General features: G+C 41.8%; 1 protein-coding gene across 1 annotated transcript in view; it reads right to left on the reverse strand.

Moving 5' to 3' along the window:
- Positions 1-16758, reverse strand: part of LOC135541706 (receptor-type tyrosine-protein phosphatase gamma-like) — a 257842-nt gene that overhangs the window by 209007 nt on the left and 32077 nt on the right. Inside the window, exon 2 of the mRNA XM_064968018.1 lies at positions 12548-12658. Coding sequence (XP_064824090.1) covers positions 12548-12658 — 111 coding nt within the window. The remainder of the gene's footprint in view (positions 1-12547; positions 12659-16758) is intronic.

Genomic DNA, 16758 nt, shown 5'->3' on the forward strand with positions numbered 1-16758 from the left:
AAAGAACCAAATGCTGCCCGCGGCCAGTGACGGACTTCTACGTCACACACACACGCACGCACACGCACACGCACACGCACACGCACACACACACACACACACACACACATCCCTGCTGCTACTGTCTATTATCTTTCCTGTTGACTAGCCACTTTACCCCTACCTATATGTTAAAAGCTACTTCATACCCCTTCACATCAGCTCGTTACTGGTACTCCCTGCATATAGCCATGTTACTTTTACTCCTTACTGTTATTCACTTGTGTATTCATTCCACGTGCCACTATTTCAATGTTTTATTAAATGTTTCATCTTAACTCTGCATTGTTGGAAAAGGACCCGTCAGTTAGCATTTCTCTGTTAGTCTCCACCTGTTGTTCACAAAGCATGAGACAAAGATAATGTTATTTGATTTTATTTGGTTGACAATTCACATCATCAGTGAAAGTCATACACACACACACACCAATAACACAATGGGTTATAAACGATGGGTGTTGAGCTGTTATCCTCGCGGGGAGCGGTGTGTGTCTGAGCCACAGAGGGTGATTGTAAATGCACATTGTAGCACGGCCTCAATGGCTGCTTTTTCACTGGCCTGGAGACTCCTTCCATAGAGAACATTGACATTAGAGTCAAGGTTGTATTTTGAATGGAACATCCCTTTAACTGGCCTTCTGACCATATGGGGGAACAGGGTTTAAACAGAGCAGGTAGTCTGCCTCCTCTCTGTTCTGTTCTGCCACAGCTTGGTTTGGTTCAGTGACCACCGCAGCACCACCATCAGAGAGAGGAGGGAGGAGAAGTGGTAAAGGGTAAGAAACAAGGGTGATGTGGGGAGAGGGGATACAGGAAAGCGAGAAGGTGTGTGTATGTGTGAGAGAACGAGTGAGAGTGAGAGAGAGAGAGAGAGAGAGAGAGAGAGAGAGAGAGAGAGAGAGACAGAGAGAGATCAGGTAAAGAGTGAAGAGAGAGGAGCCAACACACACGTTGGCACATACTCTGTTGCATTCTAGGACAAAACTAGTTTCCTAAAGGCAGTCTGATCTTTGGAGCCATTCTGCATGTTCTCATCCACAACAACAGCAACAACATGTAATGGTTGCTTTAAAGATGTAAACACAGAGAAACAGACAATAGTACAAAGTTTTCATAACAATCTGCAATCGGCATTTTTGGACACCGATTATGGCCGATTACATTGCACTCCACAAGGAGACTGCGTGGCAGGCTGACTACCTGTTATCCTTTTGAAACACTGGGGGCGCTATATCATTTTTGGATAAAAAGACGTGCCCGTTTTAAGCGCAATATTTTGTCACAAAAAGATGCTCGACTATGCATATAATTGGTAGCTTTGGAAAGAAAACACTCTGACGTGTCCAGAACTGCAAATATATTCTCTGTGCGTGCCCTAGAACGTGAGCTATAGGCAAAACCAAGATGAGACGGCATCCAGGAAATGAGCAGGATTTTTGAGGCTCCGTTTTCCATTGTCTCCTTATATGGCTGTGAATGCGAGAGGAACGAGCCTGCCCTTTCTGTCGTTTCCCCAAGGTGTCTGCAGCATGGTGACGTATTTGTAGGCATATCATTGGAAGATTGACCATAAGAGACCACATTTACCAGGTGTCCGCCCGGTGTCCTGCGCCGAAATTGGTGCGCAAAACTCAGCTGCAAGTATTTTTCCATGGAATTTAGAGAAGAAAGCAGGCTTCCACGAACGATATATCAATGAAGTGATATGTGAAAAAACACCTTGAGGATTGATTCCAAACAACGTTTGCCATGTTTCGTCGATATTATGGAGTTAATTCGGAAAAAGTTTGACGTTGTAGGTGACTGAATTTTCGGTTCGTTTCGGTAGCCAAATGTGATGTACAAAACGGAGCGATTTCTCCTACACAAAGACGCTTTCAGGAAAAACTGCACATTTGCTATGTAACTGAGAGTCTCCTCATTGAAAACATCCGAAGCTCTTCAAAGGTAAATTATTTTATTTATTTGGTTATCTGGTTTTTGTGAAAATGTTGCGTGCTAAATGCTACTCAAAATGCTAAGCTAGCTTAGCATACTCTTACACAAATTAGTCAATTGCTATGGTTCAAAAGCATATTTTGAAAATCTGAGATGACAGTGTTGTTAAGAAAAGGCTAAGCTTGAGAGTAGGCGCATTATTTTCATTTTATTTGCGATTTTCAGAAATCGTTAACGTTACATTATGCTAATGAGCTTGAGGCTATAACTGTATACAGGTTTTTTTCATAGCCAAACGTGAACAAAACGGAGCGATTTGTCCTACACAAATAATATTTTTTGAAAAACTGCACATTTGCTATGTAACTGAGAGTCTCCTCATTGAAAACATCCGAAGCTCTTCAAAGGTAAATGATTTTATTTATTTGGTTATCTGGTTTTTGTGAAAATGTTGCGTGCTAAATGCTACTCAAAATGCTAAGCTAGCTTAGCATACTCTTACACAAATTAGTGAATTGCTATGGTTCAAAAGCATATTTTGAAAATCTGAGATGACAGTGTTGTTAAGAAAAGGCTAAGCTTGAGAGTAGGCACATTATTTTCATTTTATTTGCGATTTTCAGAAATCGTTAACGTTGCGTTATGCTAATGAGCCTGAGGCTTTAGTCACGATCCCGGATCCGGGATGGGGAGTTTCAAGAGGTTATGCAAGTGCAGCAAGGAGCCAAGGTAAGTTGCTAGCTAGCATTAAACTTATCTTATAAAAAAACAATCAATCTTAACATAATCACTAGTTCGACTAGTAATATCATCAACCATGTGTAGTTATCTAGCTTGTCCTGCGTTGCATATAATCAATGCGGTGCCTGTTAATTTATCATTGAATCACAGCCTACTTCGCCAAACGGGTGATTTAACAAGAGCATTCGCGAAAAAAGCACTGTCGTTGCACCAATGTGTACCTAACCATAAACATCAATGCCTTTATTAAAATCAATACACAAGTATATATTTTTAAACCTGCATATTTAGTTAATATTGCCTGCTAACATGAATTTCTTTTAACTAGGGAAATTGTGTCACTTCTCTTGCATTCTGTGCAACAGAGTCAGGGTATATGCAGCAGTTTGTGCAGCCTGGCTTTTTGCAAACTGTGTGAAGACCATTTTTTCCTAACAAAGACCGTAATTAATTTGCCAGAATTGTACATAATTGACATAACATTGAAGGTTGTGCAATGTAACAGCACTATTTAGACTTAGGGATGCCACCCGTTCGATAAAATACGGAGCGGTTCGGTATTTCACTGAATGAATAAACGTTTTGTTTTCAAAATTATAGTTTCCGGATTTGACCATATTAATGACCTACAGCTAATATTTCTGTGTGTTATTATATTATAATTAAGTCTATGATTTGATAGAGCAAAGCATTCATCCAAACAGCTCTTTCCTGCATTTGCCAGCAGCTCTTCGCTGTGCTTCAAGCATTGCGATGTTTATGACTTCAAGCCTATCAACTCCCAAGATTAGGCTGGAAATACTATAGTGCCTATAAGAACATCCAATAGTCAAAGGTATATGAAATACAAATGGTATAGAGACAAATAGTCCTATAATTCCTATAATAACTACAACCTAAAACATCTTACCTGGGAATATTGAAGACTCATGTTAAAAGGAACCACCACATGTTCTCATGTTCTGAGCAAGGAACTGAAACGTTAGCTGTTTTGCATGTCAAATATTGCACTTTTACTTTCTTCTCAAACACTTTGTTTATGCATTATTTACACCAAATTGAACATGTTTCATTATTTATTTGAGACTAAATGATGTTATTGATGTTTTATATTAAGTTCAAATAAAAGTGTTCATTCAGTATTGTTGTCATTGTCATTATTACAAAGATTTGTTTTTAAATGTAACATACCGATTAATCAGTATGGGCTTTTTTTGGTCCTCCAATAATCGGTATCGACCTCTAGTTGAGATCTGGTGACTGAGGCGCACACATACACCCACACACCCTTAAAACGCCCCTATACTCCTTTAAGACCCCTCTTTCAAAGTCACAGATCCCTTCATCTAGCCATGGCAGCAGAAATAATGGGCAACGGGGCATTTTTATACATGACCCTAAACATGATGGGTTGTTAATCGCTTAATTAGGTCAGGAACCACACCTGTGTGGAAGAACCTGCTTTCAATATACTATACTTTGTATCCCTCATTTACTCAAGTGTTTTCTTTATTTGGGCAGTTACCTGTATATCATGGACTCAAGGGTTGTACAGCAGAATTCATCACGACTTGAATGAGTGTTAGACAAATGAGTCATGCTGTTCATTGACTTACACCAAGGCTAATGTAGCTCACTTCATCACAATACAATGCCAGGATACAGAAATGGAATACAAGCCCAACAATGTATCAAGAGACTGATGCCATGTCTAGATAAATATGGCTCGTCTCAAATCCAACTGGTTTCATCCAACTGCGGGGCAATATAAAAGCTCTGAATAAAAAGTAAGAACTACACACTCAGAGACAAACAAGAAACAAACACAGAGAGAGAGAGAGAGAGAGAGAGAGTGAGAAAGAAGGGGGATAATGAAAAAGCTTCAGAAAGAGAAAAACATAACTGATAAATGATGCAGATCTGAGTTCCTACGGGGGTCTCGTGGTGTGAGAAATCATCTCATGAAAAATGCCTTCGCCGAGCACACACATGCCTTGAATAACCTTTAATCACATTCCCGGGTGTGGGTTTCTGTGTAACTTATTTAGTGTTTCATAACTAAAGTACACACACTGCATTGAGAGTGAGACACAGTACACCTCTCTCTTCTGTGCAGCAAATGTGAAAGAATAAGAAGTAGGTTAGGTTAACCTTCTCTTAATGTTGTAAAGTGTAAATTAGAATATTGAAATCTGCACAACATTTTCTATCCTTTCATTTGCATCTGCAACATTTTGACTTTCTGCATTAGGCAGTCTCCCTGGCAGAGAAAAAGTATATAAAATATCGATTTCTGATTGACACAGTGAATTACTTGCACAACACCAGAGAGGTGTATTGAAAGAGTAAAGGATAAAAAGCCATAGAACCTTGGTAGAGACTGGTAAATGATCAAATGATGCTCCTGACAACTGAGTGGAATATAGAGGAGGCTCAAACTCTGGTGTCAGGTGATATGAATCACAACATATGTCAGACACTACACCATCCAAGGAAGGGTTACCTCACGAGACCGACTCATGTCCACTACATATGCAAGAATGGCTGCCTTAGACAGGAATCCTATTCAATAACTAGGCATGCCAAAGGGTGAATGACTGAAATGTGTGCAGGTAGATCGAGGCGTACTAGCTCTCCATAACAGGGACTGAGGCATCCTGCTTCTTCTACAATAGTCTGGTTTCCATAGCAGAAAGTACAGATCAAAGCTCATTAGGAGAACAGAACTGTAGGGGACATGAAGGGGGGAGTGGTGAAGCCGGAGAGTAAGAGCGATGGAGGAAGGAAGGGAGAGAGTAAGGTGAAGGAGGTAGGGAAAGAGGAGAGTGAGAGATCTGTGTGAGAGAGATACATAGGGTGAGGGTGCAGTATCCTTGCTGAAGGCACTACTCCTCTGGCTGCAGTTATCAATTAGCCTGGAATCCTAACTTCTATGCTCCAGTTGCACCTGGTGTTATCCATGGTCTCCAATCCCCCATGTACTAAAGCTACAGCTGAGTTTCTAGGGTTGTCATGGTACCAGTATTGCGTTACTCAGAGGCATCGTGGAAAAAAAAAACAATCATGAGGAAAACAGTCCTAACAGCCTTATGTTGTCACCCAGAATCACATCTTTCTTTTCCAAGCTGTAGCACAAACAAAGAGTTTAGTCTGCTTTGTGTTTTCCTTTTTTTGCCATGTAAAATCAGTGATCACAATACTGGTATAATGACAACCCTAAGCTGAACACAGAGAGACACAGTAGTAACAGTAGTAACAGATGCTAGTTTGCCCGACCACTGTGAGAGAGCTGAGGGCTCTTCACAGAGGAACACTACAACAGGATAATGGCACAGAGGACTGGGAAAGGATGGAGGCTGGCTGGAGTCAATTACAGTTATTCCAACCAAGTATGTTCTTTTTAATTCTTTATAACCTTTATTCCCCAGGTGGTCCCATTAGGGCCAAAATACCTCTTCAAAAGACCTACTGTAGCATGTAGCAGCAGACTTACCCAGGCCAGGCTGTAGTGGCTGCTACACTGCCTGTATATGTCTCCATTCCCTCCCACGTGGCTCTTAATAACCATTTAGCTGCTATGGCACGCGTGTCCTTCCCCCATTCACAGCCCATAGACACTAATTACTTCTCCAAAGCAACGCTGGACAACATTTATCTTCTGTCTTCCCTTTCTCCAATGGCTCCATTTAACTCAGTCACAATGAGCTAGCTGCCTCACCATTAACCCTGCTGTCATTTACTCACAGTGCTTCTGACTATATATTCCCCCTAACAATACAAAGCACACTGAGGCAAAATAGCTTTTAGCTGTCTGAATCCCTATAGCTCAGTGTCAACACAGGTTCAGTGTCCAACAACTAAGACAGGTTTGAATAGAGAGCATGACACATTAAAAGCTCAGAGAGCACAGATAGAGGCCTGGCAGACAGGCTGCAGAGGCTCGGGTTTGCTATGTGCTAAGTGCTATGACTACAAAGGCAATTACAATTACAGTGAAACTATCTTTACCATATTCTGAACTGCTACCTAACCAATAGCTTTATTTAAGTGTTTATGTGTATTGTACAAAGAATGTCAGAACAGTGTGGACAATAACTACAGTTGCCCCCTGAGCTGACACTACAGCAGTAACTGTAACACATGGACATATGAGTAAACATTACTGTCAATGATCTATGGGTGGTGATCCTTGTAAAATAGGTATTCTGACCTCAATGGGTCTTCCTAAATAAAGGTTCTCTTCTCTCCCAGGAGGTACAGCATCAAGGAAAAAATAAACTCTCGTGGACAGATCTACATAAACATAACTGGTACCGCAGAATCTGTCAGGATTGAATGGAATATGTAGCATATTCTTTCCAATGTTTGGGTTTTTCTTAACTGTTTATTTGAACTAATCACAAATTTGCTGGTGTTACCATCTTTGGAATGTCAGAAGGGGAGGGGACATTCAGCCTGTAACTTGCAAAGAGAGAGCGGAGCTCCTTGTTCCAGTTCCAAAAGCAGGTTTGGATACAGATAAGCACCTAAATTGGAACACAGTGGCTGTACAGTAACATGATATACATGACGTCAAAGCTCAAGGTCTAAGTATTAGTTTTGAATGACAGTGGTTCTGAACATGAACACCGCACGCAACAACAAGTTGCCCCCCCCCCATCACTCCCACAAACTGGGCAACTTTTGCAAATGTGTTGTCTGAGTGAGGTAAATGCTGGAAATAAAGACGACTCAATGTATTTTGAAAGATGAGATGTTGAGGATTATAATAAATAACGCTTTGATTTCATACAAGCAAGTCAAACAACTGTTAGTCTTGACTTTCCCATATCATTCCCATACAGTAACAAGATGAAATGGCGCCATTGCTGGGTTGTTCTGAACAGCATGAGCCTAATGTTTTTTGTATTGTGAAGACATTTGGCAGGGAACACGCATCTGAATGTACTCATGACTAGGGCTGGGTGATATACTATACAATAAAATTAATTAAATGTACACTATCGTTCAAAAGTTTAGGGTCACTTAGAAATATCCTTGTTTTTGAAAGTAAGCACATTTTTTGTCCATTTAAAATAACATCAAATTGATCAGAAATACAGTGAAGACATTGTTAATGTTGTAAATGTGGCACGCCTGCTCCCGCTCTACCCCCCCTGGCGCTCGAGGGCGCCAGGCTGCCCGGCACTACGCTCTGCTGCCACCATCATTTATGCACACCTGCCTTCCCTCGTCACGCGATTCAGTGATATTGGACTCACCTGGACTCACTCAGTCACCTGTTTATTACCTCCCCTATATGTGTCAGTTCCACAGCTCTGTTCCCCACTGCTGTATTGTTTGTCATATGTCCGTGTGACCTGTGTGCTGACGCTGTTCCTGTCTTGTTCTATGTATGTTCCCGAATAAATATCTGACTCCCCGTACCTGCTTCTTCTGTCTGGCGTCGGTACTTACAGAATTACTACTGTAGCTGGAAACGGCTGATTTCTTATGGAATATCTACTTTGGCGTACAGAGGCCCATTATCAGCAACCATCACTCCTGTGTTCCAATGGCACATTGTGTTAGCTAATCCAAGTTTATCATTTTAAACGGCTAATTGATCATTAGAAAACCATTTTGCAATTATGTTATCACAGCTGAAAACAGTTGTTCTGATTAAAGAAGCAGTAAAACTGGCCTTCTTTAGACTAGTTGAGTATCTGGAGCATCTACAATTGTGGGTTCGATTACAGGCTCAAAATGGCCAGAAATAAAGAACTTTCTTCTGAAACTCATCAGTCTATTCTTGTTCTGAGAAATGAAGGCTATTCCATGTGAGAAACTGCCAAGAAACTGAAGATCTTGTACATCGCTGTGTACTGTTCCCTTCACAGAACAGCGCCAACTGGCTCGAACCAGAATAGAAAGAGGCGTGGGAGGCCCCAGTGCACAACTGAGCAAGAGGACAAGTACATTAGTGTGTCTAGTTTGAGAAACGGACGTCTCACAAGTTCTAAACGGGCAGCTTCATTAAATAGTACCCACAAAACACCAGTCTCAAACATGAAGAGGCGACTCCGGGATGCAGGCCTTCTAGGCAGAGTTCCTCTGTCCAGTCTCAACAGTGAAGAGGCGACTCCGGGATGCAGGCCTTCTAGGCAGAGTTCCTCTGTTCTGTGTCTGTGTTCTTTTGCGCATCTTAATATTTTCTTTTTATTGGCCAGTTTGAGATGTTGCTTTTTCTTTGCAACTCTGCCATTCTGGTACTGCTACCAACATTTTAGCACTGAATGTTATGTGCTAGCTGTGTAGTCTGTGTTAATAAATGTGCAGTGACCGTAAAAATATGCATTTGTACAAGGAATCGGCAACTCGTTCTCATATTCTTATCCAGGTAGGCTACTTGATTTCAACGTGTAAACAAAGTGAACAGGCTGTTGTTCAAACAGTTGGAGATGGACAGGAGGGTCTATTCATAACCTGTTCAACTGCTCTACCTTACAAGCAAGCAAATAGATCCAAGTTGGCTAGACTTTAAATATACTGATTAGCTGGATACTCTCTAGCAGTGGGCTTGTGCTTGCAAGATTGTTTATGAGAGCTGATTTCATTTTCTATAACGTCTGCTACCAGAAGTTGGACTGAATAGCAGAGCAGTCTAAGGCACTGCATCGCAGTGCTAGTGGCGTCACAACAGACTACAGATTAGATCCAGGGCTGTACCACAACTGGCCGTGATCGGGAACCTCATAGGGCGGCGCACAATTGGCCTAGCGTCGTACGGGTTAGGGGAGGGTTTGGCCGTGGTAGGCCATCATTGTAAATAAGAATTTGTTCGTAACTGACGAGCCTAGTTAAATAAATCTTAAATAAATAAAACATTTGTGGATGTGCATGGATCTGGTTACATTTGTAACAAAATTGGCATTTTCATCGACTTGAAAGCCAAATCATTGATTTTTGCAACACATTTTCTTTAATAAAATACAATTATTACCACCCGTCTTATGGTTAAAGGCTTATATTTAGTATAAGTCCTGAATTCATTAGATTATTACTGACTGTTTGAAATGCAGTGTATTGATCTTTAATTGTGGAACAAAGCTTATTTAGAGAGAATATTTTTAGGCCATATCACCCAGCCCTACTTGTGTCTCTACTCTGTGTGCACCAACATTCTGATCTGCTTCTCTGAATTGCCTTATGAAAACCTAACACTGTAAGATTGTTTTTAGAATGCGTAAACAACAACAGTCATTTTGTGATGGCGGGGATGCAGGGCTGTGTTCCAAAGAAAACAAATACAAGTTTGCTTGCTCTAGTTCCTCAACAGCACAGCTAGGAGAGCTCAAAATAGCACCTTATGGTTGAAGTCTCTTCTTTGAGTCATAAAAGTGCATTGGAAATACATAGGAACTGTGCACACTTCGGAGAGGTGTGTGGCCACTTCGAGACAACAGTTAGTCCTCTCACTGAAACCCATGTCATTTTTATTTGTTGCACCTACCCCAAATGTTCCATGAATATTCTTATCCTGTCACTGAATGTATCCAGAGTATTTTTAGATTTTGTTATCAACAAATGTGGCAAAAAGTACAGTAAAAAGTAAAATGCACATTAAATTGACAGTATAATGTTTGGATTCAGTCTTGAGTCAGACTAAGTGTTTTGTTCTCACCTTTAGTCTAATAATTTTCCCATATTCAAACTGTTCCCTTTGATTTCTACCGTGGTTATGCATTTCCATATTTCTTCTGTAAGAAACATTTCAATTTAGCCCTATCAATACAGCAAATTCCCACGAGTGTATGGAGTTAAAATGGACCCAGAGCTTAATTGAGCAGCTGACCAATTACACAACACTTTAGTTCTGGATTAACCGATGATTAACCGATGATTAAGGAGGAGAAGAAGTGTACTAAAAATAATAAATCATCCTACTTCGTGCTCCAAAGGAAACATCACTGGGAATATAACCGTTAAATCAGTTCATTCGTATAGCTCTTTCCACAAAGGCAAAGTTGAATTAGAAAGAGGTTTGAAAAGGTTTTTTAGTGATCTTTTCCTTTTTAAATATTTTTAAATAGGACTGATTTTTATAGGACTGCAGGCGGTGCTAAAATAAGCAGGAGGGAGGTAGTGAGAATGACTTTTCAAGCATAATATACAATCCAAAGAGGCAGAATATCATTAGTTTCCATCTCACTTCAGCCTTGTCCTACTCAGATGGCCGAGAGCACTTTGTTCATGTTCTCATCTAATGGTAAATTTGCGCAGTTAGTGAATATGAATAGGACCAGGGATACTACTTCTAGCTTTTCGATTAAAATTCAAGCCGCTGCGTTTGAGGATCACAGTGAGGTAGCTGGCTAGCAGCACAATGGTTGTAAAAAAGCACATTCAGTGAATTAATCACATATAGGCCTACACACAAACACTGCTTGAGCATACACACCCACAGACATACAGTACATACACCCACCCACAGCATGTCATGAATAACCAAAGGCACAAAGTAAATGTATGCATGATGAATCATCTATTAGATCTGAAACCTTATTGAAGGCTGCCCTGCAACATATACCTCATCATCAGACCTTGTGAAAGTTTTTCTGGACACAACTGTACTTTAAAATATGTTAATTTAGCTCTAGCTAGGGATGTGCACGTTTATATGAATATCCGAATGTACGTTAGTCTTCAAATACTTGCCTGAGTATTTATTTCTGACAGAAATAATATATGTAGGCCTCTTTTAACACTGAAAAGGCTTTTTCTAAACTAACTAAAATACTCATGTGACATTGTTACATAGAAAGATATACCAAGACATTTGAAAGTATTAATTAAATAAAACAAACCTTTCAATTGAGTTTTTATGACGTGTACCATGCTCCCCATAAGAAGACCAGTACCAATCATGTGTGGAGCTTGTTGTTTATGTTGGCCAATCGAAGCGGCTCAATGTGTAGCAAGCAGAGTGAGAGTTCACTAATGCACGATGGAATTAAAAGTTAGCAAAAGGAGGAGAAGTAGGCTACAACGGGCAACCAACAGGTAGGCTGTTGTGTTAACTGAAAGGGGTTGGGGGGAAAGCACAGCATATGGCCTCGTTTAGCCTAACTAGCCTCTCTAGGCTACTCCAGTCAAGACAAGCACTGCTACATGGGATGATAAATAACATTGTGGCTACTACAAGTTAGCTAGTCTTGGCTGTAGCCGAGTTTCCTTGGCGTCTCTCTTTCTCCATCCATCTGCTCCCTCCAATGACTGTAAGACTCGCTCCCAACTCACACACACCGTCCCCTCTGCAGCTGCAGCAATAGAGCGCCAGCCTTTCCCCCAAGCCCAGCAGTGCTCAGGTTAAAAACGTACATTTAAGAAACACATGTATGGCTGAATGGTGCTCACAAGGACCACACTAGTTCCTACTCCAGCACAGAATCCATAACACACATCAACAACTACTCCCTGTCGCTACCATTCGGGGGAGAGAGGTAAAGAGGGAAAGGGAGAGAGGGAAAGAAGAGTTGAATTATGAGCAACAAAAACAAAGTAGGAGTGTAGAGGATACTGGGAAGGATTTGGAAAGAAGGGAGAAAAGTTGGGACGGAGAAAGGTTGAAAATCAATAAAAGACAAAAGAGGAAGATTACAGAGTTACAGTAAGGTAATATGTCTCTACAGCCACAGTCCAATTAGGTTTGACCCATCTCCTAAATTGATCAGAGAAGAGCAAGAGACAGAATCCTAGAGAGGAATTAGGGCTAGAACCTGTGGCAAAAAAGTGAATCCATCTTGCCTGGGGACATAGCTGTACCACTATGGAGGGTAAAATTACTCACCTGAATAAGCCCAGTAGGAGTCTCCTCCTGCCGCCCTCCTCTCCCTCACCCTGCCCCCCATGCTCCCATGTTGCTCTTTTTCTACTGGCCCCAACTGGCCACCCTGTAGAGCTGAGGGAAATAGAGAGACAGAGGTTAGAGGTCAGAAAGAATATATAAGAAAAACATAATATTGAGTTGCACCACTTTTTCCCTCAGAACAGCTTCAATTTGTTGGGGCATGGACCCTACAAGGTGTCAAAAACGTTCCACAGGGATGTGCCCCATGCCCCATGTTGACTCCAATGCTTCCCACAGTTGTGTAAAGTAGGCTTGATATCCTTTGGGTGGTTGACCATTCTTGATACACACGGGAAACTGTTGTGAGAAAAACCCAGCAGTATTGCAGTTCTTGACACACTACTACTATACTACTACTACACTACTACTATACTACTACTACTACTATACCCTGTTCAAAGGCACTTAAATCTTTTGTCTTGCCCATTCACCCACTGAATGGCACACATACACAATCCATGTCTCAATTGCCTCAAGGCTTAAAAGATATTCTTTAACCTCCCCCGGTCTCCTCTCTTCCCCTTTCCTTCACTGATCGAAGTGGATTTAACAAGTGACATCAATAAGGGATCATAGCTTTCACCTGGATTCACCTGGTCAGTCTGTCATAGAAAGAGCAGGTGTTCTTAAAAGTCTAAGCCCTGTTTAAGCTGGGGGTGTACTACTAAACTATACGGAATTGTTCTAAGAAGGTTGTACCAAAGATCATTTTACTATTTGATTTAGAATTTTAAGATTTTTTTTTTAAGTATCCAAAAAAATCTGAAACAATTATTTGATGAAAAATGGAAGGAAGTTTGTTTTGAAGTGTCTTTCCTCTATCTGAGAGATACAGTCCATGCTGACACCTGCTTGTCAAACATGGCATTCCAAAAATATGGGCATTAATAAGGAGTCCCCCCTTTGCTGCTATAACAGCCTCCACTATTTATAGAAGGCTTTCCACTAGATTTTGGAACATTGCTGCGAGACTTGCTTCCATTCTGCCACAAGAGCATTAGTAAAGTCAGGCACTGATATTGGGCGATTCGGCCTGGCTCTCAGTCGGCGTTCCAATTCATCCGAAAGGTGTTCGATGGGGTTGAGGTCAGGGCTTTTGCGGGTCAGTCAGGTTCTTACACAGCGATCTCGACAAACTATTTCTGTACGGACCTCGCTTTGTGCACGGAGGCATTGTCATGCTGAAACAGGAAAGGGCCATCCCAAAACTGTTGCCACAAAGTTGGAAGCACAGAATCATCTAGAATGTCATTGTATGCTGTAGCGTTAAGATTTCCCTTCACTGGCCTATCCCGAACCATAAAAAAACGATCCCAGATCATTATTTCTCCATCAACAAACTTTACAGTTGGAAATGGCACGATGCATTCGAGCAGGTAGCGTTCTCATGGCATCCGCCAAACACAGACTCGTCTGTCAGACTGCCAGGTGGTGAAGTGTGATCCGTCACTCCATAGAACGCACTTCCACTTCTCCAGAGTCCAATGGCGGCGAGCTTTACACCACTCCAGCCAACACTTGACATTGCGCATGGTGATCTTAGGCTTGTGTGCAGCTGATCGGCCAAGGAAACCCATTTCATTAAGCTTCCGACAAGCTGATGTTGCTTCCAGAGGCAGTTTGGAACTGGGTGGTGAGTGTTGCAACCAAGGACAGACGATTTTTACGCGCCATGTGCTTCAGCGGTCCCGTTCTGTGAGCTTGTGTGGCCCACCACTTCGCGGGGTAGCCGTCGTTGCTTCTAGATGTTTCCACTTCTATTTCCACAATAACAGTTTCCACTTATGTTTCCACAATAACAACACGTACAGTTGACCGGAGCAGCTCTAGCAGGGCAGAAATCTGTCGAACTGACTTGGTGGAAAGGTAGCATCCTGTGACGTGCCATGTTGAAAGTCACTGAGCTCTTCAGTACGTTCCATTCTACTAACAACGTTTGTCTATTGGGATTGCATGGTTGTGTACTCGATTTTATAGACCTGTCGGGTGTGGCTGAAATAGCCGAACCCACAAATTTGAAAGGGTGTACAGATACTGTTGGCCATGTAGTGTACAAGAAAGATCAGGAAAAACGGAATAATACACTGAATAAAATATTCACTATATGGAACAACGATGTTTATTCTGAAGAGTCTGTCCTACTGTATTTCTACGAGACATAAGATAGATCAGGAAACATTTGTTGTTGTTTTTTTACATGTTTTGAACCCCTTATTTGTCACTAAACAGTCTCCATATACTGTATACTTCCATTAATTTTTTCAACTGGTAACGGGGGACCTTCAGAGGCCTGCGGGTGTCTTGCATTTAAACAGAGGGGTAATATTATTGTGTAGCCCAAACTGTTCAGACGCTACAGACACAAGTTGGCAGATCGGCTGTACCGACTTCAGACGAGTACCAAGACGCTTCTGGGGGTCGTAGAGCAAAACGGAGAACACCATCATGTTCGTGGGAGTCTCATCTTTCCATAGGGGCATCATAATAGTTTGGACACTACAGATGATAATGTGAGAAGAGCGATGTCTCATGGTCTGAAAAACACTGCTCTAACTCTGTCACCTTTCACTACAAATGCAGAAGTGTTACATACTGATATCTCTAGCATAACCTGTTGATGCTCTGGGGGCGCTATTTCATTTTTGGATGAAAAACGTTCCCGTTTTAAACAAGATATTTTGTCACAAAAAGATGCTCGACTATGCATATAATTGATAGCATTCGAAAGAAAACACTCTGACGTGTCCAGAACTACCAAGATATTCTCTGTGCGTGCCCTAGAACGTGAGCTTCAGGCAAAACCAAGGTGAGACGGCATCCAGGAAATGAGCAGGATTTTTGAGGCTCTGTTTTCCATTGTCTCCTTATATGGCTGTGAATGCGAGAGGAATGTGCCTGCCCTTTCTGTCGTTTCCCCAAGGTGTCTGCAGCATTATGACGTATTTGTAGGCAGATCATTGGAAGATTGACCATAAGAGACCACATTTACCAGGTGTCCGCCCGGTGTCCTGCGCCGAAATTGGTGCGCAAAAGTCACCTGCCAGTATTTTTCCATGGGATACAGAGAGGAAAGCAAGCTTCCACGAACTGCATATCAATGAAGAGATATGTGAAAAAACACCTTGAGGATTGATTCCAAACAACGTTTGCCATGTTTCGGTCGATATTATGTAGTTAATCCGGAAAAAGTTTTACGTTGTAGGTGACTGAATTTTCGGTTCGTTTCGGTAGCCAGACGCAATGTAGAAAACGGAACGATTTCTCCTACACACAGACGCTTTCAGGAAAAACTGCGCATTTGGTATGTAACTGAGAGTCTCCTCATTGAAAACATCAGAAGCTCTTCAAAGGTAAATGATTTTATTTATTTGGTTTTATCTGGTTTTTGTGAAAATGTTGCGTGCTAAATGCTACTCAAAATGCTATGCTAGCTTTGCATACTCTTACACAAATTAGTCAATTTCTATGGTTCAAAAGCATATTTTGAAAATCTGAGATGACAGTGTTGTTAAGAAAAGGCTAAGCTTGAGAGCAGACGCATTATTTTCATTTTATTTGCGATTTTCAGAAATCGTTAACGTTGCGTTATGCTAATGAGCCTGAGGCTTTAGTCACAAACCAGGATCCGGGATGGGGAGTTTCAAGAAGTTAAACTGACAGATTTTTATGGGGATTTTTTTTGTTATGCTAATTAGATTTCTGAAGGGGCGTGGACATCGACCTTAGGGGGTTAATGTTTTGTATAGTCAGTGTATGTTAGAAATGTCTAAACTTGTGCCTCCCGAGTGGCGCAGCAGTCTACGGCACTGCATGGTGCTAGAGGCCCCCCACAAGGAGTGCTAGAGGTGTTACTACAGACCCAGGTTCATTCCTGAGCTGTGCCACAACTGGCAGTGGCCGGGGGTCCCATAGGACGATGCACAATTGGCCCAGCGTCATCGAGGTTAAGGGAGGGTTTGGCCGGTGGGGCTTTATTTGGCTCATCTCTAGCAACTCCTTGTGGGGGGCCTGCGGGCTGACCCCGGTCGCCAGGTGAACAGTGTTTCCTCCAAAACATTGGTGCGATTAGCTCCCAGGTTAAGTAGCGCGGTTAGTCGGGTTATGTTTCAGAGGACACTTGGCTCCACTTTCACCTCTCCCGAGTCCGTTGA

Source organism: Oncorhynchus masou, chromosome 6 (genome assembly GCF_036934945.1).
Source record: "Oncorhynchus masou masou isolate Uvic2021 chromosome 6, UVic_Omas_1.1, whole genome shotgun sequence".
Lineage (NCBI taxonomy): Eukaryota > Metazoa > Chordata > Actinopteri > Salmoniformes > Salmonidae > Oncorhynchus > Oncorhynchus masou.